The sequence below is a fragment of the Notechis scutatus genome, chromosome 2 (genome assembly GCF_049901735.1).
Source record: "Notechis scutatus isolate UNSWTSFEM ecotype Mainland chromosome 2, rNotScu1.2, whole genome shotgun sequence".
In the NCBI taxonomy this organism is placed as follows: domain Eukaryota; kingdom Metazoa; phylum Chordata; class Lepidosauria; order Squamata; family Elapidae; genus Notechis; species Notechis scutatus.
Window position 1 is genome coordinate 267568272 of NC_142010.1, and position 12874 is coordinate 267581145.

Here is a 12874-nt window from a genome sequence, read left to right on the forward strand (position 1 = left end):
AGGCTGTGGGGCTGGGGGGCCGAGGCGGGGGGGGGGGTGGGGGGTGGGGGGGGGGGGGAGCCTCCTGGCCTGCCGGGTGTGCACCAAGGTCTACCACGACGGCTGCCTGCAGCGCATGGGGCTGCTCTCCCCGGCTGAGCCCTCCGAGGCCATCCAGGCGGCCCACTCAGCGGTCGGCTGGAGCTGCTACCACTGCGTAAGTCGTGGGGCTGGGAGGGGGCCAGGGAGGCCGCGGTGGGCTGGAGGAGGCCACGGCCATTCCCAGAGAAAAGGGGGAGGGGAGGGCTGCAAAACCGCATGGGAAATCTCGCCTGGGGAATGGGTGGGGCGGGGGAGGCTGCGCTGTAACCCATCCAGAAGGAAAGCGGGTTTGCAAAACCGCCCAGATGCCCACGGCCCCTGGGCAACAAAGGGGGCTCGGCAGGCACCCTCCATTCCCACCCACCGTGGGGAAAACACAGCTAATTGGGACCGGCTGTGTTGTAACCAGGGTTGGGCTGCTACTGGTTCTCCCTGGTTCCGGCAAACCGGTAGCTAATTTTATCCTTTTTAATTACCGGTTCAGTGAACCAGTAAATCCCACCCCTGGCTGGCCCCGCCCACCCCACCCCTCCTGGGAGTCTCCCTGTGGCCCGTTTTGGATGCAGGTGAGTGCAGGGCACCCGCAGAGGCTCGGGGAGGGTGAAAAATGGGCCTCCCGGAAGTCCCGGAAGGCCGGAAATGGGCCCGTTTCCAGCTTCCAGAGAGCCTTCGTAGCCCGCGCAGGCCGCTTTCACCCTCCCGGAAGCTCAAGGAAAGCCTCCGGAGCCCAGGGAGGGCAAACCCCGCCCACCGTAGGGCAGGAGGCCGACTAGGCCACGCCCACCCAGCAACCGGGCAGAGAACCCCTTGCTGAAATTCTTGAAGCCCCTCCCCCAGTTGTAACTCCACCCCTTCCCTTCTTCCGGGCAGGATAACCTGAACTTGCTGCTCACCGAAGAGGAGATGAACTCGCTGTCCGATGCCTTCCGGCAGAGCAACATCGCGCCTGGTAAGGCTGCCCACCCAACCTGTTGAGGGCAGAGGGGGAGCACTGGCAGAGGGGCATGTCAGCCCATTGGGGTCTCCTTCAGAGGGTGGAGCCCCCTCCCCATCTGCTTCAAGAAGGGGTTGATGCCAGACCGCCCTGGGATTCCATCTTTTTACTACTAGTTCTGTGGGCCTGGCTTGGTGGGCGTGGCTTGTAGGCATGATGGGGCTGGTGGGTGTGGCTTGGTGGGCGTGGCTTGTAGGCATGATGGGGCTGGTGGGTGTGGCTTGGTGGGCGTGGCTTGTAGGCATGATGGGGCTGGTGGGTGTGGCTTGGTGGGCGTGGTTTGGTGGGCGTGGCAGGGGAAGGATATTCTGCAAAATCCCCCTTCCCTCCCCACCCCACTAACCTGCTTTCCAGCTCCGTTCTCCTGGGCAGGGCAACCAAAGGAGACCCAGCCGATCAGCTGGGACTCGATGGGAGGCAGAGAAGAGGTGGGGGTGGCGGGGACAGTCAGAGGCCGGTTCTCCCAACCACTCCAAATTTCCGCTCCCTGGTTCTCCAGAAGTGGTCAGAACCGGCTGAAGGCCACCTCTGAGGCCGGGGGAGGATTGGTCCCCAAACCCCAGACTTAGCCAAGACACGAAGGGGAGACATGGGGAGGGGCTTCCTCTTCCGTGGGAGGATAGAGCACTGGGGCGGCTCCTGCGGGGGGGTTCTGCCCTGGGGAGGCCAGGCAGCAAAGGGCCCCTCTAACCGCGACTTGGGGGCTGTTTCCACAGACAGCAGCCTGAGCCTGGAGGACTTCTTGCGCTACAAGGGCCTCGGGGGGCAGCCCGGCAGCCGGGAAGAAAAGGAACGGCAGGCCCAGCAGTTTCGGGCCCTGGACCCCGGGCAGAAGGGCCGCGTCGCCTGGACGGACTTCCTCTCCCACGAGTCCCTGGTGCTGCTGCAGAGAACACGCACGCAGGTGGGGGGGGCTACAGAGAGGGAAGGAAACACACCCCCCTCCACGTCAGAGCGGCTCAGCTACCAGGCTTGGCCCAACCCTGAGGCTGAGTTGGGGGGTGGGAGAAGGCCTTGTGAAGACGCACCCGCCCCCCTCCAAAAAGAAGTGAGGGGTCTCCAGGGCCCCTTTAAGGCTTGTGGACTTCAACTCCCAGAATTCCTCAGCGAGCTTTGCTCCCTGGGGAATTCTGGGATAAAGTGGCCGAGGTTGGAGAGCCCCTGCTTTGCTTCCCTCCCCAGAAGGGTCTGCTGCACCTGCTGACGGGCAAGGAGAGGGAGCGGGCGCGGGAAGCCTTCCTGGCCCTCAACCAGCACGGGGATGGGCTCATCAGCCGGGACCAGAGCCGGCGCGCCCAGCATGCTTGGTTCCGAAAACGGCCTCCGGGTTCCAGCGCCAGGTAAGACCTCGGCAGGTGAGCGATGGGTTACCTGGGCCCCTGTGGCTGGCTGGCTGGCTGGCCATCACTGGAGGAAGGAAGCCTCACCTGTGGGCAAGTTTTTGTGGGCTGGTTCCACCCCCCACCCCCCCACCCCCATTGTTCTGACCAAGGCTTACGGAGACACTTACAAACACACGTTAGTCCCAAAATCCTCTTTTCTTTATTTCAGCTGCTGTGAATCATAGTCGTTCACAGCCATAAATAGTTTATAAATAGTCCAAAGTCCTTCGGGATAAGTCTGATAAGCACCCACCTTTATCTCCCTTGAAATGCTGCCAATGACTAAATGTCCAATTAGTTATACCAGGACAAAATGGAACACAAATTCCATACCGAGCTTCAGGTTTCAAACCGACTAGTACAAACAAAGTTGCTTCCTGCAAAGTTTAGTTTACTTGATTGTCATTGCACCTCGTACAACGAAATCAAACAGTGCACATCATGACCATGAAAATAAACACAAACACACATCCTTCACCCTTCACACATTGAACCAGAAACCCCAACACCACACCAACACTGCACTATACAGCAGGATTCAAAAGAGCTCCTGCCCTGGGATAGAAGCTGTTTTTCAGCCTATTTGTGCTTGTTTTTATTATTATCCTGTACCGGCTGCCAGATGGTAATAGTTCAAAAAAAGGGTTCCCAGGATGAGATGGATCTTTGAGAATGTTTTGAACTTTCTTAAGGCAGTGGGAGCTATAAAGCTCTTCCAAAGAGGGGAGAGGGCATCCCCTGATCTTCTGGGCAATGGCGTTCACCCTCTGGAGTGCTGTCCTATCTGCCACTGTGCAATTGGCAAACCCTACAGAGGTGCAGTGAGTTAAGATACTCTCTATGGTGCAGTGGTAGAAGGTCACCAGCAGTTTCTCATTCAGTTGTTGTTTCCTGAGAAGCTTCAGGTAGTATAATCTCTGCTGGGCCCTTCTGACCAGGGCTGCAATGTGAGCCCCCCAGGTCAGGTCCTCTTTTATGGTAACACCCAGAAACTTAAAACTGGCCACTTGTTCCCCTCAGTCTCCATGGATAAGCAAGGGCTGGAGGTCTGGTCTGTTCCTTCTATAGTCCACTATAAAGCTCCTTGGTCTTATTGGTGTTGAGAACCAAGTTGTTGTCTCCACACCACGAAAGCAACCGGTCCACCTCATCTCGGTAGGCAGACTCATCCTCCCTCCCAGAGATACGTCCCACCACTGTTGTATCATCTGCTCCTGTCCCTTTGCTCCTCCTTTATGTCTTATGGGAGGGCCAATTACTTCCAAGCCTTACTCCTGAGTGGCCCCTTTTGTCTTAACTATTCTTGCCTTCTGGCAGCTCTGTGCAAGCACGTACTGGGAACAGGCTCCCCTTCTTCCTCTTCCTCGCTGCTGTCAGATTCTGGAGGCTCCGGAGTCAGCAACCCACTTCCAGATGGCCCCGGCCCCATCTCTGTGTTGGATGCAGGACCCTCGTCCAAGCCCTCCCCAGACTCCCAGACTGACCCATGTTCCTCCCCACTGTCCGACTCTGCTGCCATTGCCACAGGCTGCCGGAGGGTCACAACACCTGGCAAGCTGCCCCCTAACCTCACAGTACTCGGTCCACTTGGCTGGAGGTCTCCAACCTTGGCAATTTCAACTCCCAGAATTCCCCAGCCAGCATGGCAACATTAAGACTTGGAAACTTCATCTCCCAGGATCCCTCACTTCTGGGAGTTGAAGTCCACCGGTCTTAAAGTCGCCAAAGTTGGAGAGCCCTCGCTTGAGAGCCCCGAGGGCCGCCAAGGATGGGATGACCATCAAAGCAGGGTGGGAGGCAGCTGGAGACACAGCTGGGCCAAGCAAGGCAAGGCCACTTTGTGCCCAAGACCTCAGGACATACGGGCATCCTCGACTTACGACCGGTCACTTAGTGACTCTTAGAAGTTACTATGGACCCCCAAAAAGGTTCTTCAGACCCAGTTCTGAGGTTCTGACTGATGCCCCCCCCCCCATCCCACAATAGTGTGACTGTGTCGTGGTTACTTGGCAACCAGTTCACATTTCCAGCTGTTCCCACAGTCGCATGACTGCAATTTAAAACGTTTTTGCCAAAAGCCGGCATTTATTCCATTAAAACAGCAGTGGTTTCATTTAATGACTGTTGCGTTTGCTTAATGACCACCACAAAAAAATGTCCTAAAATGTAGTTGGTCACCTGTTGACCTTCTTTACAACGGTCATAATATATGACCGTAATTGCCAGGCTCAATTTTGATCTCAGGTTGAGGACTAGCTGGAATCAAGGCAGAAGCTGTCAACTCGTAAAACATTTCCATGCCCGTTTCAGGGTTGCCACGAACAGAAGTTGGGAGGGGAGGAAATTCGAAGGGGGCACTGCAGCAGTTTGGAACCGAAAGTGCATTCCATTCATATCTTGCAAAGATAACTATAACCAGGCGACCGGAGTTTCTGCCCACAAAAATCTCTAATTGGAGAACGTGATTGAGAATATGAATATGAATTCATATTTTGGAGAATATGAATTACGGTGCACCCAAAAGAGTGGGGGGAAACCAGGGTCAAGGGTGACAATGAATTCCGTGTCTGGCAGAAGAGAGGCGTGGTTTCTTTGTGGGGGAGGTCACCCTGATTTTCCACCCGCCAGCTGAGCAGCACATGTGGGAGAAGCCTTCATATCCATCCACCCCCCAAATGCTGGGATGACTTGTGGCCAATGAGATGATCCAGTCGGCCTCTCTCCGGACTATTCCCCTCCCCTAATGCTGGGCCTGGGTCTGTGTGTGTCTCTCTTCCAGCGCCAGCCAGGTGGACCCCGTCTCTGAAGGCAACAGCCAAAGGCAGGAGGACAAAGAGCTGCCCAGAGAAGAGCCAGGGGAACCAAGGTAGGCGCTGAGACCCTCCCCCAAAGATGCCCCGGGGCTTCCAGGGAGGGGTCCGGGCAGTGCTGCGTGCCAGGGGTCCTGGCCAAAGAACCTCTGGGTGTCCATACTCTCCCTGGACTGCAACATCCATTGAGAAGGGCTCTCTCCCCTCCCCTACAGTGAAAGCTTCCCCTGTGTCGTAAGCAAGCCCAAGTTCCTTATAAGAGCCGTGGTGGCACAGTGGTTAGAGTGTAGTATTGCAGGCTCCTTCTGCTGACTATCAGCTGCCTGCAATTTGGCAGTTCAAATCCCACCCGGCTCAAGGTTGACTCAGCCTTCCATCCATCCTTCCAAGGTGGTTAAAATGAGGACCCAGATTGTTGTTGAGGGCAAGAGGCTGACTCTGTAAACCGCGTAGAGAGGGCTGGAAAGCACGGTGAAATGGTATATCATAAGTGCTATTGCTAAGTGGGAAGGGAGGGAGGGAGGGAGGGAGGGAAGGAAGGCTTGTGGTGGCGCAGTGGTTAGAATGCAGTATTGTAGGCTAATCCACTGCCCACAGCCAAGAGTTCGATCCTGAGCAGCTCCAGGTGGACTCAGCCTTCCATCCTTCCATGGTGGGTACAATGGGGGCCCAGGTTGTTGGGTGCAAGAGGCTGACTTTGTAAACTGCTTAGAGAGGGGTATAAAGCACTGTGGAGCGGTATATAAGTCTAAGGGCTATTGCTATTGTTATTACAAATTGAAATAATAAGCAAAAATGAATGGATTCTACCTGGAGAATCCAGAAGAGCAACCAGGTGCTGGTACAGAGCTCCAACCAGCCCCGTTGGCCAAGGTGCTCAAAGTGAGGAAGGTAGAAATATGGTGTTCTTCTCAGAGGGTTGCATTGCCAGCCGACCATTCTCCTGGTACCATCTGGGGTGCTTTTAGCTGTGGTGCCAAGAAGGTGCCCATTTCCACCAGCCCTGTAGAAGGGGGGACCACTTCCCCAAATCAAGAAACGCCCCAAATCAAGAAATGCAGGATTTAAGTAGCCTTTTGTGTTAAGGATACTGGATAATGTTACTGGTGAGTATTTCTGTTAAGGAAGTATTTCTGATGAGGCCAGTGAAGTCAGATCTCTGGGGAGGTATGGATTTTAGCAATATTTCTAGCCTGCCCTGATCCTGAAGGACTCTGGGCAGTGAATCATAAAGCTTAGATCGGGAGTTTAGACCAGGGTCCCCAAACTTTTTAAGACTTGTGGAAAGTTTTGATCAGGGGTCTAAAAGTTTCAACCAGGGTGTCCCCAAATTTGGTTTAGTCCAGGGCTCTCCAATCTTGCCAACTTTAAGACTTGCAGACTTCAACTCCCAGAATTCTCCAGAGCAACTGAGGAATTCTGGGAGTTGAAGTCCACAAGACTTGAAAGTTGCCACGGTTGGAGAGCCCTGGTTTAGACCAGGTGTGTAGGAAAACAGGCAGGAAAAACAGGGAAGACACAGTTTCGCACCCAAATTCCAAATCAAATGAACAATCTAGCTAACCGAGCTGCTTGCGTTACCCTGGCTTAGCCACTCTGGCCCTCAGCACAGGATCGCAGCACCTGGCAGAGAAAGCAGCCGCTGAGCGATTGTCTGGGTCTCCTCCAGCCTTGATGTTGGCAGGCAGAGCCATCAACTGCTCTCCTTTTCATCCCTTCTCCCAGTTTGTGGAGCAAGAAGGGTGATTGAAAAGCATCCCCTTTGGGGAGACTGACAGCTGCTTTGCCCAATCGGGGGAAACGATGCAGTCCGCAGTTCAACATTTATTCTGCAGCCAAATCCACTTTTTCTCTAACGACTTCTGGTGGGCTGAAAAAGAGCCAGCCTTTACAAAGGGCCTTCTAGAAGAGGTTTTTAGGCAAGCAGACCTGGACTCCATTTATTGGGGTGTCTTCAGGGGTGGGATTCTACCGGTTCTGGCCAGTTCTATAGAACCAGTAGCTCCAAAGAGCAGCTGACATCGAACCGGTTCTCTCTGAAGATCTTATTTTCTTCGGTTGGGCCCCCCCGGGCTCTAGGCTGTCCTTTATTCTTACCTTAGTGGTTTCGCGCAGCCCAGCTGAGTGCCACGTGTCAGCAGGTGATGGTGTTTGCTTGCAGGGGAAGTTGTTTTGCAAGTACTGTGCGTGCGCACACAGCACGCGTTTGACGCGCACTCACCGAACCAGTTGTTATGCCGGTAGGATCCCACCCCTGGGGGTCTTGTCAGCTTACGAAGTGCTTTAGGAGGTGCTGTGGATTCATAGAATATGTCAGAGCATTTGCAGCATGACTGCTATTATGAGACAACCCAGGAGCCAAACACAGCACACACAGGCTTAGAGATTTACCAGTGGTGGTTTATATACTATACGTGTTAGGCAAAATACCTTACAAGCAATCAAACTTCTTCTTAACTCTTCTTAACGCACGGACAACTCTGCAATGAATACCGGACACAAGGAGAGAAAACACGCCCTCTAATGGCTGCTTTACATAAACTTCTCCTAAAGGGATATAGACCCTATCCCCAGCCTTAAAGGAAAATACCCATGCTATGCTGATTCGTTCTTATTTCATAAGCCTTACAACTGCATCACACTTACAGCAGCTGGCAGCAATTACTGCTGCTCGTCAGCTCTTAAATCTTAATACCTCAACAGGATAAGACTTAGAATAACTTCATTGTCACTTTGAATGTACACTAATAAGCGTAGATTAAAATGAAATTTTATTGCATGCAGCTCTGAAAGGGTCTCCACCGCCAATATACACTACATAAATATGACTCCATTAATTGATTAATTAAAATATATGCATATAACGGCACATATTCTATGACACGGAGAAACAACACGGTCTGTGTGCATGTCCATGGTGAGAAAAACAAACCTTGCCAGTTTGCCAGATGGACAAAGCTGTTCCAGAATGTGTAGTCCTGCGATAGATACCTCGAAACCTTCTCCCAGAGGGGAGCAACTAATATTGAATATTAGGTAGTTATCCTAGCACCCCACCTTCCTGACCATAAGAACAATTCATCAGTGGAACAACTTGCCACCAGAATTTGTGGGTGTTCCATCCTTGGAGGCTTTTAAGAAGAGGCTGGACAGCTACTTGTCTGGAATGATATAGGATCTCCTGCTCAGTCAGGGAGTTGGACTAGAACAGTGGTCGCCAACCAGTGGGCTGCAGACCACCAATTTTGGTGGTCCGCAGAGAAATCTCCCCCCCTCCAAAGCAATTAATCCAGGCTGCGCGGGAACACAAGGCTGTGCCACCCACATGGCCTGCGGGAACACAAGGTTTGCGTCGCTTGCATTGCGAACAACATGAGGTAGTGAGGGGAGGGGGGAAAGGGCGGAGGGGGGAATTTGCCCCACTCACCCCACGCGCCTGGCCTGGCCACTGGGCTGCTTCTTTCCGCTTCTTTCTTTTTCTGCTTTTGGCTGCAGGCAAGGAAAGCAGCCAAAGTCTTTCTTTGGTCATCCTGGAGCAGCAGCTCCTCCAGTCCATGGCAGGCCGGTGCAGCCAGGTGAAGGAGCAGCCGCTCCAGGATGACCAAAGGGCCAGTCCTGGGACTCCAGCAGCTCTGGAATAGGGGACCGACTTTCCCACCAACGTCAGCAAGCCCCGTCAGTCCAAATTCATATGAGTGGTCGGTGGAATTTAAAACTATGAGTTTGGTGGTCCCTGAGGTCCAAAAGGATGGCAACCCTCTGTTATTCTGTTAATTAGTCAGACAAATGGCCTGGCTTCAGAAGTTGTGGCCGCTCCAGCACTGGAGGCTTTTAAGAAGAGGCTGGACAGCCACATGTCTGGAACGGTATGTGAGTCTTCTGCTCCAGCAGGGAGTTGGACTAGAAGACCTCCAAGGTCCCTTCCAATTTTGTTCTTCTGTTACGCTGAGCCAGGACAGGCGGATCAGTCAGCCTGGAGGCCAACATTTCACGAGCAGAATCCCCACTTCCAGCCACGCGTGGAATGCCTCTCTTCCCGTGGCCGCTTCTTCTACCTTTGGGGCCTGCTGGCGAGAGGAGTCAGCGCTGGCAATCAGCTCAGCCTCGTTAGGGAGTTGAGACGAGACACCAGCGTTGCCATGGGAACAGTTGGCAGGGGAGTACGCCATGAGTCTTTGGAGGCGTGGGAGGGATGGCACCTGGCTCAGCCGGGCAGCCGTGGTCAAGAAGGAGGCAGGTAGGGAAAGGGCTCCCTGCTGGAGCTGCGAATCTGCGGTCAGGGAGGCACCCAGGGAAGGCTAGACTGCCCCGCTGTCCGATTCCTCCTGCCACCCGCCTGCCGTTTGCATTGTGGGCACTGCCGGCTCACCCACTCAGGCCTGGGGAAGATCCACAGGGGACATGCAGGGATGCCAGCCTCCATTCCTCCAGGCACCGAAGGCCTTGCCAAGCACCCGGGCGCTCTGGAAAAGGCAGGGCCCTTCCCGATGGCCTGGTTGGGCAAGAGAAGCGTGCAAAGTACGAAAGCCAGGATCTGTGTTTGGTCTCCAGCAAAAATTTCGGGTGCACCTTCCTTCGTCTTGGCGGAGATAAATCCATCAAAGTTGAATCAAAGTCTAAGATGAAGAGCATCTGGCTGGGCCACTCCCGAAGCACCAAAGAATCCCGAAGAGAGTTGGGTTTTTTTTGTTAAATTAAGGAGTCCTTTAGTTCAGGGGTCTCCAACCTTGCTTAGCGACTTTAAGGCTGGAGGACTTCAACTCCCAGAATTCCCCAGCCAGTTTACTTGATTGGAAAGGATATCTAGTCAATTGCTTTCTTCTGTCGGTAGTCCTCGACTTATAACAGCTTATCTAGTGACTGTTCAAAGTGACTGAAAACATCCACACACACACACACACACCGTGGTGCAGGAGGCCGACGAGGCCACGCCCACCCAAAGGTCGTAAAAGGAGGCAAAACCTGCTTAACAACGGTCTTGCTTAGCAACAGAGCTTTGATAGCAGGCCTAGCTCACCCCCTACTTTTCTGCCAGCATAGACCGATTACCTGGCCTTCCACCTTTCATCTTTTACACAAATTCCATCTCTTTAAAAGTTTTCTGCAAAGAGACACAAGTTCATTTTCTTGGTCTCCTTTTCCAACATTTGTGTAAAACTTGCTGTCGATGCCTCCACTTTCACTGTCTAATACAACTGTGAGGTCCTTGGTAAATGACCGTTCCCTGTCTTCCTTCCCCCTCTTGGCCGGACATAAACTGGGCAAAAACGATTTATGTTCCCAGCCAGCAAAATGGCGTCCTCCATGCGCTACCCCCGATGCGCCTCTGCTGTTGCCACGTGTCCCTCCCTCATCTGCCCACTGATATTTTAAGCAATCAGGCAGACGTCCCACACCTTGACCTGAGTTCTACCCCAAGGAGACGCTCTCGGACCAGAGACCATCTTGCAAATCGAGTTGGCCACATCTGCCAGCCGTGTGTGGCAGGAACCAAAAAGGCGATCCTGGGTTGTGTAAACGGAGCCATAAGATCCAAATCACCTGGTATATTAGTTCCACTTTATAAAGCCTGAGTAAGGCCACATCTGGAACGCTGCATCCAGTTTTGGTCACCCCATTACAAAAAAGAGGTTGAGATTTTGGAAAACATGCAAAGAAGAGCAACTAAGAGGATTCAAGGCCTGGAGACTAAAATATACGAAGAACAATTGCAGGATTTGGGCTTGGCTACTCTAGAGGAAAGAAGGACCAGGGGGGGCGCATGATAGAAGCATTCTAGTAACTGAGGGGCTGCCCTAAAGAAGATTTGGGGGTCAACTTATTCCCCAAAGCACCTGAAGGCAGGACAAGAAACAAGGGATGGAAACTAACCAAGGGGAGAACCAGCCTAGAATGAAGGAGAAATTTCCAGACAATGAGAACCATTAACCAGTGGAACTCCTTGCCACCAGAAGTTGTGGGTGCTCCATCCCTGGAAGGTTTTCAAGAAGAGACCAGACAGCCACTTGTCTGGAATGGTATGGGGGTCTCCTTCTTAAGCAGGGGGGTTGGACTAGAAGACCTCCAAGGTCCCTTCCAGATCTAATCTGATTGAGGGGCATGCCGTGTGCTGACAGAGCCCAGGGGGTTGATTTTTCCTTAAATTACAGATATAAGGAGTCTGGTAGCACAATTTCCAACAAAAGAACACATTAAAAAGTTTCTTTTCATTAAAAAAAATACCTACCTTTTGTGGTAAGTTCCTGGGAGAGCAAGAGAGAGGGGGGAGGGGAGGGAGGGAGGGAGGAGGCGGCCCCGGGCCAGTCCCAGCTCCCCAGCCTCAGGCCACGGGGCATCACTCAGGTTGGGCCCTGCTTGGCTTAGCCAGCCTCCCCTTCACCTCTGGTGGCCCCAGAACTGCTTTTCCAAAAGATGGCTGGGCTCCCTTGGTTTCTTCCTTCGAAAACGTTTCCCTTCTCACCCGACAAACTTCTTCAGTTCTAACTGGCTTTATTTCCCCACTTCAGTTCCGATAGAACTGAAGAAGCTTCTTGGAGGAGAAGCGAAATGTTTTCGAACAAAACAAAAACCACAAGCCAAGGAAGCCCCTTTGGGGACCCTCACCCTGCTTGTCCTCTGCTTTGCCCCCAGCAGGTCCGTCACCTGGCCGGCCTTCCTGAGAGAAAGCACCGTCTACATCCTTGCTGCCCGGCCCAACAGTGCCGCCATCCATCTCAAGCCATTGATGTGAGGCCGTTTGGCGGAGCCAGGAGAAGGGAGCCCAAAAGGAGGAAGGAAGGAAGGAAGGAAGGAAGGAAGGAGCTTCTTGCCCTCGCGACAGACGCTGGACTGGCTGCCCCAAAATTGCTGGAGGCCCCCCGGGAGCTGCCACCCCCTGCCAGGACAATCGCAGGAGGGCTGAGGGAAGCGCCTTGGCCTTCCGGAGGACTCCGTATACCCTCCTCCTCTCTCCCTCTCTCCCAGTCCCTGCAGCCTCACCAGAATGCGGGCTGAGGGGGAGAGCAACCCCTTTTCCTCCGTGACTTCAGCCGAAGGGCCAGAGCAGCGTCCAGCTTTCTTCCGTTTCTGCTCCCTTCCTTTGGTGCTGACCTGCGGGAGGGACCCTGAATCCAGGTGTTCCGACAGCATCCCAGCCTCTGGGGATGAAACTGGAGCGTCCATCCCTCGGCCCTCCTCTCCCCTCTTCACAGCGAGGTCAAGCCAGGGGGGAACAGCCTGGTTTCCGACTGGTCAAGATGGATGGAGCTCCGTGGCTTTCTGGCTTGGAATGGCAGGCAGGGAGGGAGAGAAACCGAGGGCAGCATCCCTGCAGACTCCGGTTTCTGGCTGGCCAAGGAAACCAGGCGCCACTTGCTGGCTTATTTTGGCCCTCCAGTGGACCCGAAGGCCTTCCTCTTCTGGGTGGGGGGGCTTCACCCACCCTTCTCTTCCCTGGGGCTTCTTCCTGGTCTTGGCCACTTGGTCTTCCTAAGGAAAGGGGGCGGCCAGGGGGTTTCCTGTGTGCTGGTCCAGCCTTGCTCCCAAAAAGAAAACTGCCTTTGCCACCTTGGAGGATGCCCGGTCTACCCCGCACAGTCGGCCAGGGGCACGTTCAGCGTTTCCATTGC

At 53.8% G+C, this 12874-nt stretch overlaps 1 protein-coding gene across 1 annotated transcript; it reads left to right on the plus strand.

The window, feature by feature from the left end:
* The first annotated feature begins 60 nt into the window (after positions 1 to 60).
* Positions 61 to 12290, plus strand: LOC113423547 (PHD finger protein 24). Its single transcript, XM_087954242.1, has 6 exons — positions 61 to 196; positions 952 to 1030; positions 1792 to 1979; positions 2258 to 2415; positions 5237 to 5323; positions 11898 to 12290. The coding sequence occupies exons 1-6, from the start codon at positions 116 to 118 to the stop codon at positions 11995 to 11997; spliced, it is 693 nt and encodes a 230-aa protein (XP_087810368.1). The 5' UTR covers positions 61 to 115; the 3' UTR covers positions 11998 to 12290.
* The last annotated feature ends 584 nt before the right edge of the window (positions 12291 to 12874 follow it).

What these genes read in the sequence shown, in the direction of transcription:
- LOC113423547 (XM_087954242.1), top strand. Translation starts at nt 116, where the DNA reads ATGGGGCTGCTCTCCCCGGCTGAGCCCTCCGAGGCCATCCAGGCGGCC. An exon ending in GCTGGAGCTGCTACCACTGC is followed by an intron (nt 197 to 951) that starts GTAAGTCGTGGG and finishes TCTTCCGGGCAG; the next exon opens with GATAACCTGAACTTGCTGCT. An exon ending in TGCAGAGAACACGCACGCAG is followed by an intron (nt 1,980 to 2,257) that starts GTGGGGGGGGCT and finishes TTCCCTCCCCAG; the next exon opens with AAGGGTCTGCTGCACCTGCT.